Raw genomic sequence first — 24,437 nt, forward strand, 5'->3', positions numbered from 1 at the left:
AGCATAATTTACAAAGATACAGACAATTTCTATTGCAACATCTAGTGGACACCTTTAGAACAGCTGTTTCTTTCATTCAAAAAATTTCGGCTCATTTTAATATTTAGTAAACTCATCCCGGGGGCCGGATAAAACCTGTTCGCGGGCCTTATCCGGCCCGCGGGCCGTACGTTTGACACCCCTGCACTACGCCATGCCGCCCCAAATTGTAATCATTAGTAGTATAATTAGTCATAAAATATTTCTATCATCATCCCTTATTTTATTTTATTTTTTCAGTTTAGGGACTTTTATTGTTGTCTGTAATTTTGGTTCGACTTCTTTCCCAGTGCTCTTATTTCCGTCATCCACTTCCTGTTCGGGCATGCCTTGCGGCGACTCGACCGCACTGGCAATCAGGAGGCCCACCTGTCCCTGATTGCCAATCGGGAGGGTCGCTCTACCGGCGTGGTCCATGTGACGGCAAATGTGGCAAGCGCTAGCTGTCTGGGAGCGTTATGTCAGCGCGTTTTGAGAAACGAGAGCACGTAATGGCGGCAATCAGCGTCGTCAGAATGACACATTGTTTGTGTTACCAGTCCTGGTGCATTCTGCATGCTAAATAGTTGTTTGATTCACCCGTCCGTATTTTCCCCTGCACGTCGCCTACCGTCTCTGCATTTTGCTCGCCGACATCGTCAAAAAGCGAGTGAAAAATGCACCCTGTCGTGATATTTCTTGGAACGTCTTTAGAAAACGGCCATTCCAGGAAGGAGACAAACAGAAGGACGTTACCTGTGGATCGACTGGTGGTGGGCTGGACTGAGTTCTTTATGTTCACCACATAGGAAGACCCCCCCTGCCAGCCGTCTATGAGAAGCAAGGCGAGGAGCAAAGGAGCCGGAGACAGAAGGAGAAGACGTGGCGGACAGACATGTTGGGAAAAAGCGAGAAGGATGGAGGGAGCCAGGCAGGTGCGGAGAAGTTAGTGGACATCAGAAGTTAGGAAGGAGAGAAGATAGAATGTGTGGATTATTTCAGCCGAGAAACACCCAGAGATCTGGTTCACGACTGACACTGGTGGAAACACATCAAGATTCAGAAAGCGCTCCAAATATTCCTTAAAATGGAACTGTGCTTTTTTTTAAATGTTGTCTATCGTTCACAATCTTTATGAGAAACAAGAAGACACATTTTTTTTTAGGATTTCAAATATGATAAAAAAAATTTGGAAGATGCGGCAAATAGGAGTCATTGTTGTAGACACCTTCATAACAATGTGTCATATGTACAATATACACACTGCAAGTATATATATAATGTAGTAACAGACACCTTCATAACAATATGTAATATGTACAATATACGTACACACTACAAGTATATATATATATATATATATATATATATATATATATATATATATATATATATATATATATATATATATATATATAGTAACAGACACCTTCATAAAAATACTTAATATGTTTTTTATACACATTGCAAGTATATATATAATGTATTAAAAGACACCTTCATAAAAATATTTAATATGTTTTACATACACACTGCATATATATATATATATATATATATATATATATATATATATATATATATATACTGTATATAATGTAGTAACAGACACCTTCATAACAATATGTAATATGTACAATATACACACAGCAAGTATATATATAATGTAGTAACAGACACCTTCATAACAATATGTAATATGTAGAATATACACATTGCAAGTATATATAATGTAGTAACAGACACCTTCATAACAATATGTAATATGTACAATATACACACAGCAAGTATATATATAATGTAGTAACAGACACCTTCATAACACTATGTAATATGTAAAATATACACACTGCAAGTATAAATATATCTATAATGTAGTAACAGACACCTTCATAACAATATGTAATATGTACAATATACACACTACAAGTATATATATAATGTAGTAACAGACACTTTCATAACAATATGTAATATGTAGAATATACACATTGCAAGTATATACAATGTAGTAACAGACACCTTCATAACAATATGTAATATGTACAATATACACACAGCAAGTATATATATAATGTAGTAACAGACACCTTCATAACACTATGTAATATGTAAAATATACACACTGCAAGTATAAATATATCTATAATGTAGTAACAGACACCTTCATAACAATATGTAATATGTACAATATACACACTACAAGTATATATATAATGTAGTAACAGACACTTTCATAACAATATGTAATATGTAGAATATACACATTGCAAGTATATATAATGTAGTAACAGACACCGTCATAACAATATGTAATATGTACAATATACACACTGCAAGTATATATAATGTAGTAACAGGCACCTTCATAACAATAGGTAATATGTAGAATATACACACTACAAGTATATATATTTAATGTAGTAACATACACCTTCATAACAATATGTAATATGTACAATATATACACTACAAGTATATATATAATGTATGAACAGACACCTTCATAAATATACTTAATATGTTTTACATACACACTGCATATATATATATATATATATATATATATATATATATATATATATATATATATATATATATATATATATATATATATATATATAATGTAGTAACAGACACCTTCATAACAATATGTAATATGTACAATATACACACTGCAAGTATATGTATCATGTACTAACAGCCACCTTCATAACAATATGTAATATGTACAATATACACACTGCAAGTATATATATAATGTAGTAACAGACACCTCCATAACACTATGTAATATGTAAAATATACACACTGCAAGTATAAATATATCTATAATGTAGTAACAGACACCGGGGTGGACCGCTAGCCTGTCCATCAGATGGGGACATCTCTACACTGCTGACCCGTCTCCGCTCGGGATGGTTCCCGCTGGCTCCACCATGGACTGGACTTTCGCTGATGTGTTGGACTTTCACAATATTATGTCAGACCCACTCGACACCGAGGATGTCGTTGTGGCTTGTACAGCCCTTTGAGACACTTGTGATTTAGGGCTATATAAATAAACATTGATTGATTGATTGATTGACCTTCATAACAATATGTAATATGTACAATATACACACTACAAGTATATATATAATGTAGAAACAGACACTTTCATAACAATATGTAATATGTAGACTATACACATTGCAAGTATATATAATGTAGTAACAGACACCTTCATAACAATATGTAATATGTACAATATACACACTGCAAGTGTATATATATATATATATATATATATATATATATATATATATATATATATATATATATATATATATATATATATATATATATATATATATATATATATATATATATATTTGAAATGTACTAACAGAAACCTTCATAACTATATGTAATATGTACAATATTTACCCTATTTTGGTCATTTTAATCATTGCCGTATCTTAATTCCTCGGTGCATTTATTTCAATTTCTATAGCAACGCACTTCCAAATTCTGGCAACAAATGTGGAAACAAACACAAGAAATTTCTAATCACGGCAGACTTGATAACAAACAAGGAAGACGACTATTTTTGGACAAATTAGGATCCACATCCTTATTTTTTTTTTACCTGAATATACTGAAGATGAACGGTTGCTTGTAAAAGCGAGCACGAAGGAAGAGTGAGACGTTGGAGCAGACGGAAGCTGAGAGAGTGAGGTGAAAGTGACTTTGACACTGTAAATGTGGAATTTGGAGCCAAGCTATTCTGACATAAATGGAGTGCTTACCCAAATAAACTGGAGAAAAAAATATCTGGCCAGCTGGAGCAAACAAAAAACTGTCCATCGAGTGAGTCACACTTTATATTGATCATGATACATGCAGCACGTCATGTGTGTTATTGCAACTACAGTACATACACTGTCTGGCTAGCTGCGTACTAACAAAACGTGAAATAATACTTTACGGACACTGTAATATGATTGTTCAAGTTTTTCACTCAGTACAGATTGGTGTTATATCGCAGTGTTGTGCATTACAAATTATACAGGTTACGGAACATAAATGTATTTTTAAAGTGATTTAGAGGTAGAATTGATTGCTAACGTTAACTGGATTGCTAGCCACCAAGAACGAGACGGTTTTTACATGTTAGAATGCCGAAAAACAAAAAAAAATGTGTCTTCTTGTCTCTCATAAGGATTGTGAACCACAGGCAGAATTCCCCCAAAAAGTGCAGTTCCCCTTTAAATCTGCAAATCTACAATCCACGCATGGCAGTCATTGCATTGCAGTTCCATGACATTACTGCGTACATGCCTCGGTGTCTCGCACCTTCTCTGAAGTTAGTGGAGGATTGGAGATGATCCGGATTGAGGACTCGTGAACCAAGACACTGCAGATGAGCAGCTCTATTCAGGTCTCTTTTCATATATAAGGCGCACCCGATCATAAGGCGCACTGCAGATGAGCGGGTCTATTTTCATATGTAAGACGCACCAGATTATAAGGCGCACTGCAAATGAGTGGGTCTATTTTCATATATAAGGCGCACCCGATTATAAGGCGCACTGCCCTTGAGCGGGTCTAGTCAGGTCTATTTTCATATATAAGGTGCACCCGATTGTAAGGCACACTGCAGATGAGCGGGTCTATTCAGGTCTATTTTCATATATAAGACGCACCAGATTATAAGGCCCACTGCAAAGATGAGAGGGTCTATTTTCACATATAAGGCGCACCCGATTATAAGGGCACTGCAGATGTGCGGGTCTATTCAGGTCTATTTTCATATATAAGGCGCATAGATATAATATATATATATATATATATATATATATATATATATATATATATATATATATATATATATATATATATATATATATATATATATAATATATGTATATATATATATATATATATATATATATATATATATATAATATATGTATATATATATATATATATATATATATATATAGTCGAGGTTACTGTGGTTTATCCGTTACACAGTGCTCAACACCGGGCTAGAGTGGAGAAATCCCCTGAAGAGCAGGGAAAGCTGCGAAACAGGCTTGTAAGGATGAAATAGCCTCTGTGTTTTTTCCTGACCTAACGTGTTTATATATATATATATATATATATATATATATATATATATATATATATATATATATATATATATATATATATATATATATATATATATATATATATTATTATTATTTTTATTTTTTATTTTTTAATGCTTAAAACAGACTTTTTATGTATTTAAAGACCCAACTTTGTATTATAGGTGAATAAGTACGTTGTTATTATTTTAAAATGTTCAGCTTTTTCTCATTACATTCCAATGTTTTGCTCTTTTTTCCTAAATTTTTACTGTTATTTTTTTCTACATGCATATGTTATTATTTGACAATACACACTTTAAAATTTTAGCAGACACGTTAGGTATATTGGCACAAAGTCTCGGTATAGAATCGGTATCAACGATACCAGCCTGAATTGTACTCGGTATCAGACCAGTGAGAAACTCAGTGGTATTGCATATCACTAACTTTGCAGTAATTTCCAGATTTTTTTTCCACAGCCGTAGAAAGCAAAGCACTGATCAGATTGTTTTGTGATTGTTTTACTTTGATAAACAGCAGAGCAACAATGATTAGCTACGAGGACAATGGTTTGTCTAAGAGGCGGACCTAAAGAATGAGCGAATCCTTTGAAGTCAGGCGACATTGCGAGACTATCCACCAGGCTCCGATCCACATGTTGGGCTTAGGTCACAGCAATGACACAAAGGGTGTTGGGAGCGTTGACCCTTCTAAGGACAATGGTCTGTCCAAAAGGCGGACCTAAAGAATGCAAGTCCTGACCGAATCCTTGGAAGGCGAGTGGCATTGCGAGAGTATCCACCAGGTTACGATCCACATGTTGAGCTTAGGTCACAGGATGTTGGGAGCATTGACCCTTCTAAGGACAATGGTTTGTCCAAGTGGTGGACCTAAAGAATGCAAGTCCTGACTGAATCCTTTCAAGTCAGGTGACTTTGCGAGAGTATCCACCAGGTTACGATCCACATGTTGGGCTTAGGTCACAGGATGTAGGGAGCGTTGACCCTTCTAAGGACAATGGTTTGTCCAAGTGGTGGACCTAAAGAATGCAAGTCCTGACTGAATCCTTTCAAGTCAGGTGACTTTGCGAGAGTATCCACCAGGTTACGATCCACATGTTGGGCTTAGGTCACAGGATGTAGGGAGCGTTGACCCTTCTAAGGACAATGGTTTGTCCAAGTGGTGGACCTAATGAATGCAAGTCCTGACTGAATCCTTTCAAGTCAGGTGACTTTGCGAGAGTATCCACCAGGTTACGATCCACATGTTGGGCTTAGGTCACAGGATGTAGGGAGCGTTGACCCTTCTGAGGACAAAGGTCTGTCCAAGTGGTGGACCTAAAGAATGCAAGTCCTGACTGAATCCTTTCAAGTCAGGTGACTTTGCGAGAGTATCCACCAGGTTACGATCCACATGTTGAGCTTAGGTCACAGGATGTAGGGAGCGTTGACCCTTCTAAGGACAAAGGTCTGTCCAAGTGGTGGACCTAAAGAATCCAAGTCCTGACTGAATCCTTTCAAGTCAGGTGACTTTGCGAGAGTATCCACCAGGTTACGATCCACATGTTGGGCTTAGGTCACAGGATGTAGGGAGCGTTGACCCTTCTAAGGACAAAGGTCTGTCCAAAAGGCGGACCTAAAGAATGCAAGTCCTGACCGAATCCTTGGAAGGCGAGTGGCATTGCGAGAGTATCCACCAGGTTACGATCCACATGTTGAGCTTAGGTCACAGGATGTTGGGAGCATTGACCCTTCTAAGGACAATGGTTTGTCCAAGTGGTGGACCTAAAGAATGCAAGTCCTGACTGAATCCTTTCAAGTCAGGTGACTTTGCGAGAGTATCCACCAGGTTACGATCCACATGTTGGGCTTAGGTCACAGGATGTAGGGAGCGTTGACCCTTCTAAGGACAATGGTTTGTCCAAGTGGTGGACCTAAAGAATGCAAGTCCTGACTGAATCCTTTCAAGTCAGGTGACTTTGCGAGAGTATCCACCAGGTTACGATCCACATGTTGGGCTTAGGTCACAGGATGTAGGGAGCGTTGACCCTTCTAAGGACAATGGTTTGTCCAAGTGGTGGACCTAATGAATGCAAGTCCTGACTGAATCCTTTCAAGTCAGGTGACTTTGCGAGAGTATCCACCAGGTTACGATCCACATGTTGGGCTTAGGTCACAGGATGTAGGGAGCGTTGACCCTTCTGAGGACAAAGGTCTGTCCAAGTGGTGGACCTAAAGAATGCAAGTCCTGACTGAATCCTTTCAAGTCAGGTGACTTTGCGAGAGTATCCACCAGGTTACGATCCACATGTTGAGCTTAGGTCACAGGATGTAGGGAGCGTTGACCCTTCTAAGGACAAAGGTCTGTCCAAGTGGTGGACCTAAAGAATCCAAGTCCTGACTGAATCCTTTCAAGTCAGGTGACTTTGCGAGAGTATCCACCAGGTTACGATCCACATGTTGGGCTTAGGTCACAGGATGTTGGGAGCGTTGACCCTTCTAAGGACAATGGTTTGTTCAAGTGGTGGACCTAAAGAATGCAAGTCCTGACTGAATCCTTTCAAGTCAGGTGACTTTGCGAGAGTATCCACCAAGTTACGATCCACATGTTGGGCTTAGGTCACAGGATGTAGGGAGCGTTGACCCTTCTAAGGACAAAGGTCTGTCCAAGTGGTGGACCTAAAGAATGCAAGTCCTGACTGAATCCTTTCAAGTCAGGTGACTTTGCGAGAGTATCCACCAGGTTACGATCCACATGTTGGGCTTAGGTCACAGGATGTAGGGAGCGTTGACCCTTCTAAGGACAAAGGTCTGTCCAAGTGGTGGACCTAAAGAATGCAAGTCCTGACTGAAGCCTTTCAAGTCAGGTGACTTTGCGAGAGTATCCACCAGGTTACGATCCGCATGTTGGGCTTAGGTCACAGGATGTAGGGAGCGTTGACCCTTCTAAGGACAAAGGTCTGTCCAAGTGGTGGACCTAAAGAATGCAAGTCCTGACTGAATCCTTTCAAGTCAGGTGACTTTGCGAGAGTATCCACCAGGTTACGATCCACATGTTGGGCTTAGGTCACAGGATGTAGGGAGCGTTGACCCTTCTAAGGACAATGGTTTGTCCAAGTGGTGGACCTAAAGAATGCAAGTCCTGACTGAATCCTTTCAAGTCAAGTGACTTTGCGAGAGTATCCACCAGGTTACGATCCACATGTTGGGCTTAGGTCACAGGATGTCGGGAGCGTTGACCCTTCTGGAGACAAATGAGGAAGTCTGATGGCGTCAAGGATGAAAGAGTCCGAGGGCATCCTTTAGTCCCACAAAGGATATCCTCCCAACCGTTGTCAGGAGGAGCTGCTTCCTGTTTTGCCTCACGATATGGAAACAACTGAAGTACAATCATTACTTTACCGACAGTTAATCCCTACTTGCACTGTCAGCTCTGATTTATGGTGACTCATTTTCCAAGCGCCCTGGATGGAGCTATAGCTCAGGGCATGGAATGTCAGCTCCATGAAAGCAACCCTTGTGCAAAGATTTACTCTCCAAGTTCAGTCCAGATCTTGGATGAATCCACCCCTTGAAGGGCTTCTGAACAATCAAGCGCTTGTGGTGGATCCAGCTGTTTTTCAATCAAACACTTGAGACAGACGTGGCTCTGTTACGTCACTGCATCAACATCTGACATTCAGGAACATGTGGGTGTTGGATCTGGTTCCTGGTGAAGTCTTCAGGTGCCTCGCAGCCCAAGAAATTTACTGGATTAAGACGTGGAAATTATTTTGTTCAGGAGAAATAATTAAGGGTTTGAATCCTGTCAGGAAACATTTGACAGAAAACCTCCCACAGTCCTCTGCAAGTCTCTAATGCTCACCCAGACTAATTAAACCTGGAGGAGTATCTGCTGCTTTCAAGTCTGAGGCTCTGATCCTGGTCAGGATGGCCACCGAGACCAGTGAGAGGAGGTCATGGCTTCTTACCGCTTTCATATTACTTTCTTTTTCTTTCAGTCCTATTAGGTTTATTGTCCTGAGTCCTACTTCAACCTCCGGGATCTATTTTCAAAGAGACGTGACGCAAACAAGAGCATAACTCACACATTCAGGCTATTTCTGGCATCATGTAAGATCTTCACAAGAAGTTCAGTTTTCCTTGTTCAGATTCACCAGTGACTTCATCAGTCTTGAGACTCCCTGAGAGAGGAGTTTTAGAGAGTACAGGAGGGGTCAGGGTCCAGTGGCCTTGACCACCAAAATCCTATCTTTGAATTCTGAGGAAACTCCCGAAATGCATGGTTGCAAATGTCGGACAGACACCGACCGCATACCAGAAAGGTTCTATTTCAAGGCTGTCGCTTGGAGGCATGATCCCAAGAGTGATATTATGTTCCTGGTATGAACACTCCACACTCCTAAGCCAGGAAACCACTGATCACCAGGAGGCTTTGTCCAAATAAGCTCTCCAAACTTCAAAAACTACAGACAACGTGGACGATAAACACGAACAATTAGCCGTTTTTCAAACTTCCACCATCTCCACATTTTTCAACCGATTCAAACCATTCCACCTTCAGCACGTTCCACTCATCGTGGACATTCAAACTATAATTTTTCCAAGTTAAAAAAAAATCCAGGAATTCCCAGAATTCCCGTTTTTTTTAAACCCTTTTTCATCTACTACTTCTGACACATTTTTCAACCAACTTCAACCGTTCCACCGTCAAATTATTCCTCTTAACAAGGACAAAAAACAAAATTGTTTTTTGAACTGGAAAAATTCCCGGTTTTCCCGAAATTCCGTAATATAATTTCTCAATAAAAATTTTTACTACTTCAACATTTCTCGACCAATTTGAAAAATTCCAACACCTACCACCAATTCATTAAGAACATTAATTTTTTTTGGCTTTTCCCGAAATCCCCATGGGACATTTCTCAAAGTTCCACAAGTCCCACATTTTTTTATCCAATTCAAACCGTTCGAACTTCAAAATTTTCAGCCTGTTCGGAAATTATGTGCTCTCCTTCAATAATTGAAAACAATCCTGGATTTCCTCAAATTCCCAGTTTTTAGGGACATTTTCCCCATTCAAAATGATTTATCCATTTTTCAAACTTCCACAATTCCCACATTTTTCAACCCATTCAAACCATTCCACGTTCAACACATTCCACGCATCTTGGAAATTCAAACCATTTTTCCACGTTCAACAAATTTCCAGGAATTCCGTTTTTTTTCTAACCTTATTTCCATCCCTTTTTTCGTTCGACAACTCCTTTCACATTTTTCAACCCATTTAAACCGTTCCACTGTCAAAACATTCCTCTTAGTCAGGACAAAAAACAAGTTGGTTTAAGAACTTCAAAAATTCCCGGTTTTCCCGAAATTCCAGAATACCATTTTTCAATTAAAAACCTGTTACTACCTCAACATTTCCAAAAAAAATCCTGCTTTTCCCCAAATTCCCAAATTTCCAGGAAGTTCCCATTGAAATGAATGGGCCATTTTTCCAAGTTGCACAACTCCCACATTTTCCAACCCATTCACACCATTCCAACATCAACACATTCCACTCATCCTGGACATTCAAACTAACACTTTCCCAAGTTCCAAACCCTTTCCTGGAAATTCAAACCCTTCAACATTCAAACTGTTCTCACATTCATACTACATTCTGTCAGCATTTCAGTTCAACCTCAGCATTGGAACTATCACATGCAATTCCTTCAGGAATTGCCTCATCTACTTCACAGGATGTGTATTGTTCTCACAAATGAGCCAATACGTGTTGTCCTCTCCTCCAAGCTCCAAAGATTACAAAAAGGTGACGATTGTAAAGATAAACAATCAAACGCTATCTCTGTACACTGCCAGAGGGGGAAAGTCTTTCGAAACAGCAACAACGAAATAATTGTTTCCGAGGCAACACAATGTTTTGTTTGCGGACTTTAAACCTAAACGTTGCAAAGTCAAACTGACAGACGAATGTTGGGGTAACGAGCGCCATCTTTTAACAGCAAACACATGCTGCGTTCTGTTCCCTCAAAGAAAACTACATTATCGGATTAGGGATCTAAAGTCTCTCCTGTACGCTCGTTAATTTTTTTCCTCTCGTTTGTTTTTTGCTCTCATGAGCCCCTTGAGGGCCTGCAGCGGACCAAACAAACACAGAGCTCTAAAATAACCACAGCTGCCAGCACTCGTCCTTCTGTGCAAGCACTGATGCCTCACCTGCTACACCAAGAACACTATATTCTGTTTAAAAAGTAGCGGTTCCCCATTAATTTTTAAAAAAAAATTTTAACGGGCAAGACGCCGCGTCGTTACGTCATGACATTGCTGGTTTTACGAGCAGAGGAGCATGTTAGGCAGCGCACACACACGGAGTACTTACAAGTATACACAGTGTGTAGACAGAAAAGGGAGTTTTGGCCTAAAAACTGACGATAAAGGTGAAGTTATAACACTGAAACACCCTCAGGAAGAGGTGCTTTAAGACATGGCTAGCTAGTCGGCAGTGTTTTAGCTACTTCTAAATGACAAGTATCATTATCACTGGAGGACGAGGAATAGCTAAACATGCTTCACTACACACCGTAGGATACAATAGCTCACCGGCGTCACCGCTAACAAAAAGATAGCGCTCCTGAATGTAAACAAATACCATGGGTGGATCTACACCTGAAATCCACTGTAAAGATACCAAGTACAAGAGCCACTACTATGATTACATTGATATTTTTTATCATCACAAAATCTTTTACTTTTTTAAAAAATGTACATTATGTTTATAAACTAAGGAAATATGTCCCTGGACACATGAGGACTTTGAATATGACCAATGTATGATCCTATAACTCCTTGGTATCGGATTGATACTTAAATTTGTGGTATCATCCAAAACTAATGTAAAGAATCCAAACAACAGAATAATAAGTGATTATTAAATTTTAACAGAAGTGCAGATAGAACATGTTAAAACAGGAAGTAACCAGATATTAACAGGAAATGGACAAGTGGATTAATAATAATTTTTTACAGCTTGTCCTTCATAATGTTGACAACATAATAGAATGATAAATGACACAATATGTTACTACATATGTCAGCAGACTAAATTAGGAGCCTTTGTTTGTTTACTTACTACTAAAAGACAAGTTGTCTAGTATGTTCACTATTTTATTTAAGGACAAACTTGCAATAATAAACATATGTTTAATGTACCCTAAGATTTTTTGTTAAAATAAAGCCAATAATGCAATCTTTTTGTGGTCTCCTTTATTTAGAAAAGTATCGAAATACACTTTGGTACCGGTACCAAAATATTGGTTTTGGGACAACCCTAATATACACACATATAGCCTAAACACACATATATACATATACATATATATATATATATATATATATATATATATATATATATATATATATATATATATATATATATATATATATATATGTACACATTTATGTATACATGCAGTGTTTCCCACACATTCATTTATTTGTGGCGGCCCGCCACAAAAGAATTACGTCCGCCACAAATAACAAATAAAAATAAAATAAATAAAAACAATTGTATTTATTTATTTATAAAAAAAATGTGTCCTGTCCAGCTTCTCAGGCAAATCATATAGTTGATGTAGATGCCCATATAGGCTGTTCAGATTTACTTTACAAAAGAGAAGTGTAGGATACTTCTCTTGTTGCCTTATTTGTATTTGACCACTACTGTTTTCTGTTTATTTGTTACTGACTGTGGCAGGATACATCTGCCTCTGTTTCACTTTATGTTGCTGGTAAATAATATGGTTGTAGTAGTAGGCTAAAGTTATATTATTTAGTATGCACTAATTAAAGGGGCAGAGCTTTAGGAGACATTTTAGCTTTTATATTTTATAAGATATATTTTTTGTAAGAACCACAATTAATAAATATATTTCAGTGAATAACTTATTGTTCAAATCTATATATATAAATATGTACATAGAGTGTTGTAATTATATTGTAAAATGGATGGATGGATGGATGGACGTTTAAAACAAAACTGTTATTATTCATTTTTGAGCCTTTTAAGAGAAAATCATATCATTGTAGTAAATTATGCAAATTACTCGATGATATCATGGTGACCACGCCCATAGCCACGCCCATGACCACGCTCATAGCCACGCCCCCACCGCCACAGGTATCTTGGCAGTTTATGGGAAACACTGACATGTATATATTTATGTGTGTGTGTGTGTGTGTGTGTGTGTACATATTATATTAATGTAATGGATATATAATGAATATAATTGAAAATTAAGAGTAAGTGAAAGTTTGACTCCTACCTTGTTTACTTCCGTGACGACCTCCTTAAAGTTTTGTCATCAAATAGAAATATCAAGCAGCTAGAATGCGCCAAACATGGACAAGTGTATAGAGTGTTTTTGCATTTTTCCCATCATGCATTGTAATGGATTTAAATTGGTGTCATTTTTTATTTTTTTATTATTTTTTATGGCGCATGGACCTTTTTTTATAACATCGACAAAGTTGAGTCATTATGTGTTATGTGTGACCGTGTGCGTTGACTTTTTTAATACTTACTTAATACTTATTTTTTGCGCCATGAGTGGGAAAGGTTGTTTGGATTGGGTCATATATGCAATGCTGTGCTGTGTACACTTCAAAGTGCATTTTATGGTCATTAACCTGAATTATACCGTCAAATTAAGTTGGAGGCACTTTGCCCTAGTTTGAACACCCGTGCACTAGAAACGGGTAAAAGAGCAGGAACAATTTCCCTTGTGGATCAATAAAGTTTGTCTAAGTCTAAACCAATAACATCAGCAGCTTTCTAGCACCAAAAAACATTTTCAAAATCAGAGGAATAATGTCTGAATCAGACTTAGAATGCCTAATCCATGTCTTTGTCTAGACTACTGCTCACTGGGCTCTCTAAATCAAACGTACATCTAAAAAGCTGCTGCTCGAGTCCTGACTAGAACCAGGATATCAGTCCGGTTACCGCACTGGCTTCCTGTCGCTCAGAGAATAGACTTTAGAAAAGCTCAGCTTGTGCACAAGTCTTTTCCAAGTCGAGCGCCTGACATGTTAGAACCCTCTCGGCCTCTGAGAACCTCAAGGAGTCTCCTGCCGGTGTCCAGAGTCGGGAACCAAACATTGTGAGGCCGCGTTTCACTTTTACGCTGCTAAAGTCTGGAGCGTTCTCCCAGAAGACTTCTCGCATTATGCATTGTCTTGCACCCGGATCATTCCAGATCAGACCTTCGGCGTGCTAAGAGTAATGTCGAGATTTACGTAGCCCAAAAAAGGTGGTACAAATATTTGTGTGCTGCATGCCAACAAAATGTCGAAAAGCCACAAGTTGGACCATATGATGCTTTAAATGTAGAGGGGAAAAGAGTGTCTCCCTGGTGACAGCCGGTATAGAAGCATTAACCTCATTAAACTTGTTGTCAATTGTACACAGTCTTAGTACAAAACCCAAAAGCAGTGAAGTTGGCACGTTGTGTAAATGGTAAATAAAAACAGAATACAATGATTTGCAAATCCTTTTTAACTTATATTCAATTAAATAGACTGCAAAGACAATATATTTAATGTTCCAACTGAGAAACTCCTTTTTTTTTGTGCAAATAATCATTAACTTAGAATTTAATGGCAGCAACACATTGCAAAAAAGTTGTCACAGGTGCATTTTTACCACTGTGTTACATGGCCTTTCCTTTTAACAACACTCAGTAAACGTTTGGGAACTGAGGAGACCAATGTTTAAGTTTTTCAGGTGGAATTCTTTCCCATTCTTGCTTGATGTACAGCTTAAGTTGTTCAACAGTCCGGGGGTCTCCGTTGTGGTATTTTAGGCTTCATATTGTGCCACACATTTTCAATGGGAGACAGGTCTGGACTACAGGCAGGCCAGTCTAGTACCCGCACTCTTTTACTGTGAAGCCACGCTGTTGTAACACGTGGCTTGGCATTGTGTTGCTGAAATAAGCAGGGGCGTCCATGAAAAAGATGTTGCTTGGATGGCAACATATGTTGCTCCAAAACCTGTATGTACCTTTCAGCATTAATGGCGCCTTCACAGATGTGTAAGTTACCCATGTCTTGGGCACTAATACACCCCCATACCATCACAGATGCTGGCTTTTCAACTTTGCGCCTATAACAATCCAGATGGTTCTTTTCGTCTTTGGTACGGAGGATACGACGTCCACAGTTTCCAAAAAATTTTTTAAATGTGGACTCGTCGGACCACAGAACACTTTTCCACTTTGCATCAGTCCATCTTAGATGAGCTCGGGCCCAGCGAAAACCGGCGGCGTTTCTGGGTGTTGTTGAAAATATATAAATATTACATGTTATTTTGAATGTTACTACATTACATACAGTATATACTTACAGTATGATGAAAATATGTAAATATGACATGTTATGAATGTTACTACATGTCATGACATATATACTTACAGTATGATGTAAATATGTAAATATGACATATTATGAATGTTACTAAATTACATATATACTTACAGCATGATGAAAATATGTAAATATTACATGTTATTATGAATGTTACTACATTACATATATACTTATAGCATGATGAAAATATGTAAATATTACATATTATTATGTTACTACATTACATATATATACTTACAGTATGATGAACATATGTAAATATTACATGTTATTATGAAAGTTACTAGATACTACATATGTATACTTACAGCATGATGAAAATATGAAAATATTACATGTTATTATGAATGTTACTACATTACATATATACTTACAGCATGATGAAAATATGTGAATATTACATATTATGAATGTTACTACATTACATATATACTTATAGCATGATGAAAATATATAAATATTACATGTTATTATGAATGTTACTACATTACATATATACTTACAGTATGATGAAAATATGTAAATATTACATGTTATTATGAATGTTACTACATTACATATATACTTACAGTATGATGAAAATATGTAAATATTACATGTTATTATGAATGTTACTAGATACTACATATATACTTACAGCATGATGAAAATATGTAAATATTACATGTTATTATGAATGTTACTACATTACATATATACTTACAGCATGATGAAAATATGTAAATATTGCATGTTATTATGAATGTTACTACATTACATATATACTTACAGTATGATGAAAATATGTAAATATTACATGTTATTATGAATGTTACTAGATACTACATACCTGTATATACTTACAGCATGATGAAAATATGTAAATATTACATGTTATTATGAATGTTACTACATTACATATATACTTACATCATGTATATAATACATTTTCATTTACATAACAAATGTTTTTAATTTTCCTGAGGGAACGCTCCTGAAGTAATCAATACAGTACTATCTATCTAATATAATGGAGGTGTTTAGATGTCCTTTTAAGGGCTTTAGAGGCAGAATTGAGCGGCTCCCAAAGGCTCTATTGTAAGCAGACTTTTTAATCGAACGTATTTAATATTTAAAATGCATTAAAAAAAAATCCATCTTTCATAATGATTGTGAACGATGGGCAACATTCCCAAAAAAAAGTGCCGTTCCCCTTCAACGTTGACAATAGTGGAAAAGATCGCTGGGAAGCGCGTAACCCGAGCATCCCCACGCCCTGTTACTCACTGGTAGCCTTTCTTTCTCAATGAAGGAGCGAACATCTCGGCTGCAGTGGGACTTGCCACAAATATCTCACACAGGATAACATGGGTTTAGTCTCCTCTCTTGGGGGAGCACAGTGCAGGGGTCAAGATGCGAGGCGAGGAGGACACGGCGCTCCATCTGGAGATCTCTGGAAAGTCCATCAAGTGTGGACAACAATGGACAAACGATGCTGAAAATAACTTTTCTTCAGCAAGTGTCCACTACAGATGGACGATCACTTCTGCTTGTCCAGGGTGGAACAAGTCGGAATTTGAGTGAGTGACTCATGTCCGATTATAACTCCACTCAATCTCTTCACTTTTGGATCCGGATCGACATTTGTCATTTTGACGTATATCCGCCTTTTTGAAACCTTTTTTTTACAACTACAACCAAACTACGGTATATTTCGGACTAAAAGCCGCTACTTTTTCCCTACACTTTGAACACTGTGGCTTTTAAAACAGAGGCGCTCATTAATGGGTTTGTATTCGCTAACGGGCTTCATGCAAACAAGCAAAGACACGGAAAAGGTGTGTGTGGAGGGGGGCGTGGCCTGCGTGGCTGCCGCGGAATGGGGCGTGTTAGAACCGGCCTCTAAGACAGCGACAGGTGCGTAGATGGCCCAGGTGGGCCTTGTTATCTACAAACCCCGTTTCCATATGAGTTGGGAAATTGTGTTAGATGTAAATATAAACGGACTACAATGATTTGCAAATCATTTTCAACCCATATTCAGTTGAATATGCTACAAAGACAACATATTTGATGTTCAAACTGATAAACATTTTTTATTTTGCAAATAATCATTAACTTTAGAACTTGATGCCAGCAACACGTGACAAAGAAGTTGGGAAAGGTGGCAATAAATACTGATAAAGTTGAGGAATCCTCATTAAACACTTATTTGGAACATCCCACAGGTGAACAGGCAAACTGGGAACAGGTGGGTGCCATGATTGGGTATAAAAGTAGATTCCATGAAATGCTCAGTCATTCACAAACAAGGATGGGGCGAGGGTCACCACTTTGTCAACAAATGCGTGAGCAAATTGTTGAACAGTTTAAGAAAAACCTTTCTCAACCAGCTATTGCAAGGAATTTAGGGATTTCACCATCTACGGTCCGTAATATCATCAAAGGGTTCAGAGAATCTGGAGAAATCACTGCACGTAAGCAGCTAAGCCCACGACCTTCGATCCCTCAGGCTGTACTGCATCAACAAACGACATCAGTGTGTAAAGGATATCACCACATGGGCTCAGGAACACTTCAGAAACCCACTGTCAGTAACTACAGTTGGTCGCTACATCTGTAAGTGCAAGTTAAAACTCCTTTGCCAGGCGAAAACCATTTATCAACAACACCCAGAAACGCTGTCGGCTTCGCTGGGCCTGAGCTCATCTAAGATGGACTGATACAAAGTGGAAAAGTGTTCTGTGGTCTGACGAGTCCACATTTCAAATTGTTTTTGGAAACTGTGGACGTCGTGTCCTCCGGACCAAAGAGGAAAAGAACCATCCGGATTGTTTTTGGCGCAAAGTTGAAAAGCCAGCATCTGTGATGGTATGGGGGCGTATTAGTGCCCAAGACATGGGTAACTTACACACCTGTGAAGGCGCCATTAATGCTGAAAGGTACATACAGGTTTTGGAGCAACATATGTTGCCATCCAAGCAACATTACCATGGACGCCCCTGCTTATTTCAGCAAGACAATGCCAAGTCACGTGTTACATCAACGTGGCTTCATAGTAAAAGAGTGCCGGTACTAGACTGGCCTGCCTGTAGTCCAGACCTGTCTCCCATTGAAAATGTGTGGCGCATTATGAAGCCTAAAATACCACAACGGAGACCCCCGGACTGTTGAACAACTTAAGCTGTACATCAAGCAAGAATGGCAAAGAATTCCACCTGAGAAGCTTCAAAAATGTGGTTCCCAACTCATATGGAAACGGGGTTTGTATTATTAACTTACAATGGCATTCTTCTTGTATAGTTTCAGTTACACAAATCCATCAGTAAATTCACCCTAACGTCACCGTGGAGTTACTGAGTCATAAGCTCAGTAACAGCATAAGCTACCATGAATTGATTAACGTGGACCCCGACTTAAACAAGTTGAAAAACGTATTCGGGTGTTACCATTTAGTGGTCAATTGTACGGAATATGTACTGTACTGTGCAATCTACTAATAAAAGTTTCAATCAATCAAAAAACAAGAAAGGAGGAATAATGAGAGCGAGAAGGGCAGTGATATCTGCAACACTGATGCCACAGAGAGGGAAGGACCTCCAGCAGGACAGAGACACTTCAGCACAGGAAACATCATTTCCTCCTTGGCACCGAGCTCGGATCTTTACACGCCGTTTGTCTCATCCAAGTCACGACTGCATGAGATCTTTCCACAAGAAGGCTCCATCGTGGTCTGCTTCAGAAACACAAACCACTTTGAGGTTGCCTCGTTTATTGTGGGGCTGGAGACGACTTGTGACGCACAGTACACTAAACGTACGCATCCGGGGTGAAGCTGCAGATCAGTAAATAACAAAAAAAAAAGTGTCCAGTTGTCATGGTTACCTGCATTTATCACCCAAAACTAGGGCGGTACAACTTTTTCACGACACCGATATTAGAACATTGAGTAATGGTCGATAACGATATTGATCTGATATCAGCAGGGATCATACCTACTTGTATTATTTAGTAGTGTGGAATGTTATAAAAAGGTCTGATCAAGTAAAATGAGCCAAACAGAGAACAATGGTAGTTATGAAAAAAAAACTAACATATTTATTATTAACCGTCTGGAATGGACTTATGCTGTCTTTAAGATGAAGTGGAGTGGTAATTGTGTTTTTTGGTGACACCTCGTGGTCGCAACAATTCATGAAGTTAAGCTCACGACGCAGTAGGTTGAACGATGCGGACACGTTTGTTGCCTCGGAGACTCTGTATGAGTAAGTAGTATGCAACTATAATTACTTGATACTTGCCTCACACCGCGAGTTCATGACTACGTGAAGCCACTGCTCGTTTATACCTCGGAAACAAAGCCACAAATATTCCCAGACGGACGGTCTAATGGTTTTCCTTTTGTTGTTTTTTTGGAGTGCACCAACGAGACGTGTTTGTGTGTGTTAAGTGTTGACATCTAAGCTTGCTGTAATGTTGTAAAAAAAGATTGAGCTATTAACCCCTTTTTATGTTGATATACGTGTATAAAAATGTATGTATATTCATATACATATATCTACAAATATACATACATATATATATATATGTATGTGTGTATATACATATGTATATATATGCATGTATACATACATATATATATATATATATATATACATACATACATGGAGTATATAAATATGTGTATATACAAACCCCGTTTCCATATGAGTAGGGAAATTGTGTTAGATGTAAATATAAACGGAATACAATGATTTGCAAATCATTTTCAACCCATATTCAGTTGAATATGCTACAAAGACAACATATTTGATGTTCAAATTGATGAACTTTTTTTGTTTTGCAAATAATCATTAACTGTAGAATTTGATGCCAGCAACACGTGACAAAGAAGTTAGGAAAGGTGGCAATAAATACTGATAAAGTTGAGGAATGCTCATCAAACACTTATTTGGAACATCCCACAGGTGAACAGGCAAACTGGGAACAGGTGGGTGCCATGATTGGGTATAAAAGTAGATTCCATGAAATGCTCAGTCATTCACAAACAAGGATGGGGCGAGGGTCACCACTTTGTCAACAAATGCGGGAGCAAATTGTTGAACAGTTTAAGAAAAACCTTTCTCAACCAACTATTGCAAGGAATTTAGGGATTTCACCATCTACGGTCCGTAATATCATCAAAGGGTTCAGAGAATCTGGAGAAATCACTGCACGTAAGCAGCTGAGCCCGTGACCTTCGATCCCTCAGGCTGTACTGCATCAACAAACGACATCAGTGTGTAAAGGATATCACCACATGGGCTCAGGAACACTTCAGAAACCCACTGTCAGTAACTACAGTTGGTCGCTACATCTGTAAGTGCAAGTTAAAACTCTCCTTTGCCAGGCGAAAACCATTTATCAACAACACCCAGAAACGCCGTCGGCTTCGCTGGGCCTGAGCTCATCTAAGATGGACTGATACAAAGTGGAAAAGTGTTCTGTGGTCTGACGAGTCCACATTTCAAATTGTTTTTGGAAACTGTGGACGTCGTGTCTTACGGACCAAAGAGGAAAAGAACCATCCGGATTGTTTTTGGCGCAAAGTTGAAAAGCCAGCATCTGTGATGGTATGGGGGTGTATTAGTGCCCAAGACATGGGTAACTTACACATCTGTGAAGGCGCCATTAATGCTGAAAGGTACATACAGGTTTTGGAGCAACATATGTTGCCATCCAAGCAACGTTACCATGGACGCCCCTGCTTATTTCAGCAAGACAATGCCAAGCCACATGTTACATCAATGTGGCTTCATAGTAAAAGAGTGCGGGTACTAGACTGGCCTGCCTGTAGTCCAGACCTGTCTCCCATTGAAAATGTGTGGCGCATTATGAAGCCTAAAATACCACAACGGAGACCCCCGGACTGTTGAACAACTTAAGCTGTACATCAAGCAAGAATGGGAAAGAATTCCACCTGAGAAGCTTCAAAAATGTGTCTCCTCAGTTCCCAAACGTTTACTGAGTGTTGTTAAAAGGAAAGGCCATGTAACACAGTGGTGAACATGCCCTTTCCCAACTACTTTGGCACGTGTTGCAGCCATGAAGTTCTAAGTTAATTATTATTTGCAAAAAAAAAATAAAGTTTATGAGTTTGAACATCAACTATCTTGTCTTTGTAGTGCATTCAATTGAATATGGGTTGAAAAGGATTTGCAAATCATTGTATTCCGTTTATATTTACATCTAACACAATTTCCCAACTCATATGGAAACGGGGTTTGTACAAAAGACGGACAAAATAATTGACAAGTGCAGGTAAAGTGTCAGTCAGGCTCCGCCCACAAGTCTCTGCAGAACAGCCAATCAAAAGCCACCAAGGCTCTCTGTACTTTTTTGCCTAAGTGTGCTGGCACCTGTGTCGCTGGGCAAGATGAAGGAGCAGATGTTTATGTCTCCCAGACAAAGCTGAAGCGCCATGTTATGACCTGAGGCAGGATGTGAGGCCGTCATGCAGACGTCAACACGCTGGCAGCCAAAACAAGTTACACACACACACGCACACACACACACACACGCACACCACAATCTGTATGTTCCGGTCTCTTACTTGTGGTCTCAGAGACTGGGGGCCACGGTGCGCTCCCATCATCCTCGCCGCTGGGCAGATCTGTAGACAGAAGAACCTTTAAAACCTCCATAGCGTTTCTACTCCTACGGATTCTTCATTCATAACTCCAAGCAATGGTTTTAAGTTTTACAATATAACTAAAACAATTCGTACTTACTAAAGCGTCCCATGTGTGATGTCTGTCCGAGTGTTTTCATGCATAGCTGTAACTTACAACGACATTATTTTTGTACGTAGAGGTTTTGGGGCAACATATGTTGCCATCCGAGCAACGTTATCATGGACGCCCCTGCTTATTTCAGCGAGACAACGCCAAGCCACGTGTTACAACAGCTTGGCTTCGTAGTAAAAGAGTGCGGGTACTAGACTGGCCTGTCACCCATTGAAAATGTGTGGCGCATTATTAAATATTATTATTACTATAAACCGCTACTTTTTTTTCCTACACTTTGAACTCTGTGGCTTTTAAAACAGGGGAGCTCATTAATGGGTTTGTATTCGCTAACGGCCTTCATGCAAATAGTTTTGAGAAACATCAACCAAGCAAAGACACTGAAAAGGTGTGTTATTGTTTGCGCTATGGCGCCATTTTTTTGGACGAGTTCGCTTACTCTTGGTGCTGCGGTGTCTTTCCGTTTAGTGCTTTCAACCGGAAGTAGAAGTGCCGTTCCATCTTTTAGCAGTCCATAGCGTTTCTACTCGTGAGGATTCTTCGTTCGTCACTCCAAGCAACGTTTGTAAGTTTTACAATATAACTAAAACAATTCTTACTTACTAAACTGTCTGTCGGAGTCTTTTCATGCATAGTTGTACGTGTTATCGTAATGTAATCGAGCAGGTCCTGTTAGCATTAGCTAACATGCTAACTTACAACGACATTATTTTTGTATTGTTTCAAGTTCACAAATTCCTCGGTTAATACACCAAAACGTCAACCGTGGAGTTATTGAGTATGTTCAGCTGATTAGAGCTAGCTTGCGCAGCTCGTGGGCCCATGGCGATGACTTCTGTTTTGTTTGATCAATCGTTTTACTGCCGTGTAACAGACATTGTTTGGAAACAATTAAGGCATGTAAATAAACATTTACTAAATATTTCTGAGTAAATAACTCATTTCCCAACCTATATATCTGCGACTTATAGTTTGGTGCGGCTAATATATGGACAGACTGTATCGATTTTTTAAAAGTCTCTTCTGCTTACCAGTCAAAATGTATAAATCCAGTTTTTGTCCTTCTTGCCTGGTGTCTTCTTGCCTGTTTTTTTTTGGCTACTGCAGCGATAGAGTCGCTCGACAAGCCTCTGTATGCAACACTCGGAGCATGGGTTTATTAAAGCCGCACCACGAGTTTCATGTTCCGTCATTCAATCAAATAAAGACCACAGAAAAGATAAAAAAGTACATATCTTGACAAATATGAGATTATTATGTAAGTCAAGAAGAGCAGGCAGCAGCTCTCACATTCTCATACTTTCTGTAACATCCAGGAAGAAATGTCGGCCATCTTGAAAAAATATCTCAACTATAATCTACATGAAGGAGCCCAGAATTATTTTCATTAAATGTTGATATTATTTCAGGAGGAAACCTTACAATGTATTAAATCCATTAAGTGTTCAAAAGTGTATGAAATAAGAGTAGATTAGTTATTGTGATGCAGACAAATGTCATATTTTGACCAATTTTCCCAGGAGATGTTCCATATTTTGAAATAAAATGTTGATGCTCCTCTTAGACCAGGGGGCCATTTGCGGCCCGCAGCTAATTGTTTACCGGCCCGCCACACATTCTGGAAATACTACTGTAAAAATAAAAAAGAACATTAAAAAAAGTGGAATGAGGTGAAATCTAACGAGAAAAAGTTGCAATGTTGACACAAAAGCTGCCATGCAGGCTGTTTTTTTTCCTTTTGTCTTTCTTCATTTTTCTTTTTTTGCCATTGCTCAAAAAAAAAAAAAAAAGACTAAAAATCCATGTTATACTGAATTATTTTCAGGGCTCCAATTACTTCAAATATTTCACTTTAAAATGTTTTATGTGGTAAATATTGCATATATTGTGTAGTAGCCATATAAAAACATCAAAGTTTTCTTTGACAAAAGCGCGTAAAACAAACAAAATAATAGTTGCAGCATAAAATGGACAGATATATCTGAAGTTGATCTCGTAACTTAAGTGTTGAAAGTAAAAGAAAAACCTAATAAAAATGTATCACTTTATGAGTGGGGCACCTTTTGGATCCCGAATATATTTAGTGATTTTTTATTTATCTTTTC

General features: G+C 38.5%; 1 protein-coding gene across 1 annotated transcript in view; it reads right to left on the reverse strand.

Moving 5' to 3' along the window:
- Positions 1 to 24,437, reverse strand: part of hspg2 (heparan sulfate proteoglycan 2) — a 337,691-nt gene that overhangs the window by 232,840 nt on the left and 80,414 nt on the right. The window contains exons 3-4 of the mRNA XM_062052774.1: positions 22,140 to 22,199; positions 775 to 849 (exon numbers count right to left, since the gene is read on the reverse strand). Of these exons, the coding sequence (XP_061908758.1) occupies positions 775 to 849; positions 22,140 to 22,199 (135 nt within the window). The remainder of the gene's footprint in view (positions 1 to 774; positions 850 to 22,139; positions 22,200 to 24,437) is intronic.

This window comes from Entelurus aequoreus, linkage group LG07 (assembly GCF_033978785.1).
Source record: "Entelurus aequoreus isolate RoL-2023_Sb linkage group LG07, RoL_Eaeq_v1.1, whole genome shotgun sequence".
In the NCBI taxonomy this organism is placed as follows: Eukaryota; Metazoa; Chordata; class Actinopteri; order Syngnathiformes; family Syngnathidae; genus Entelurus; species Entelurus aequoreus.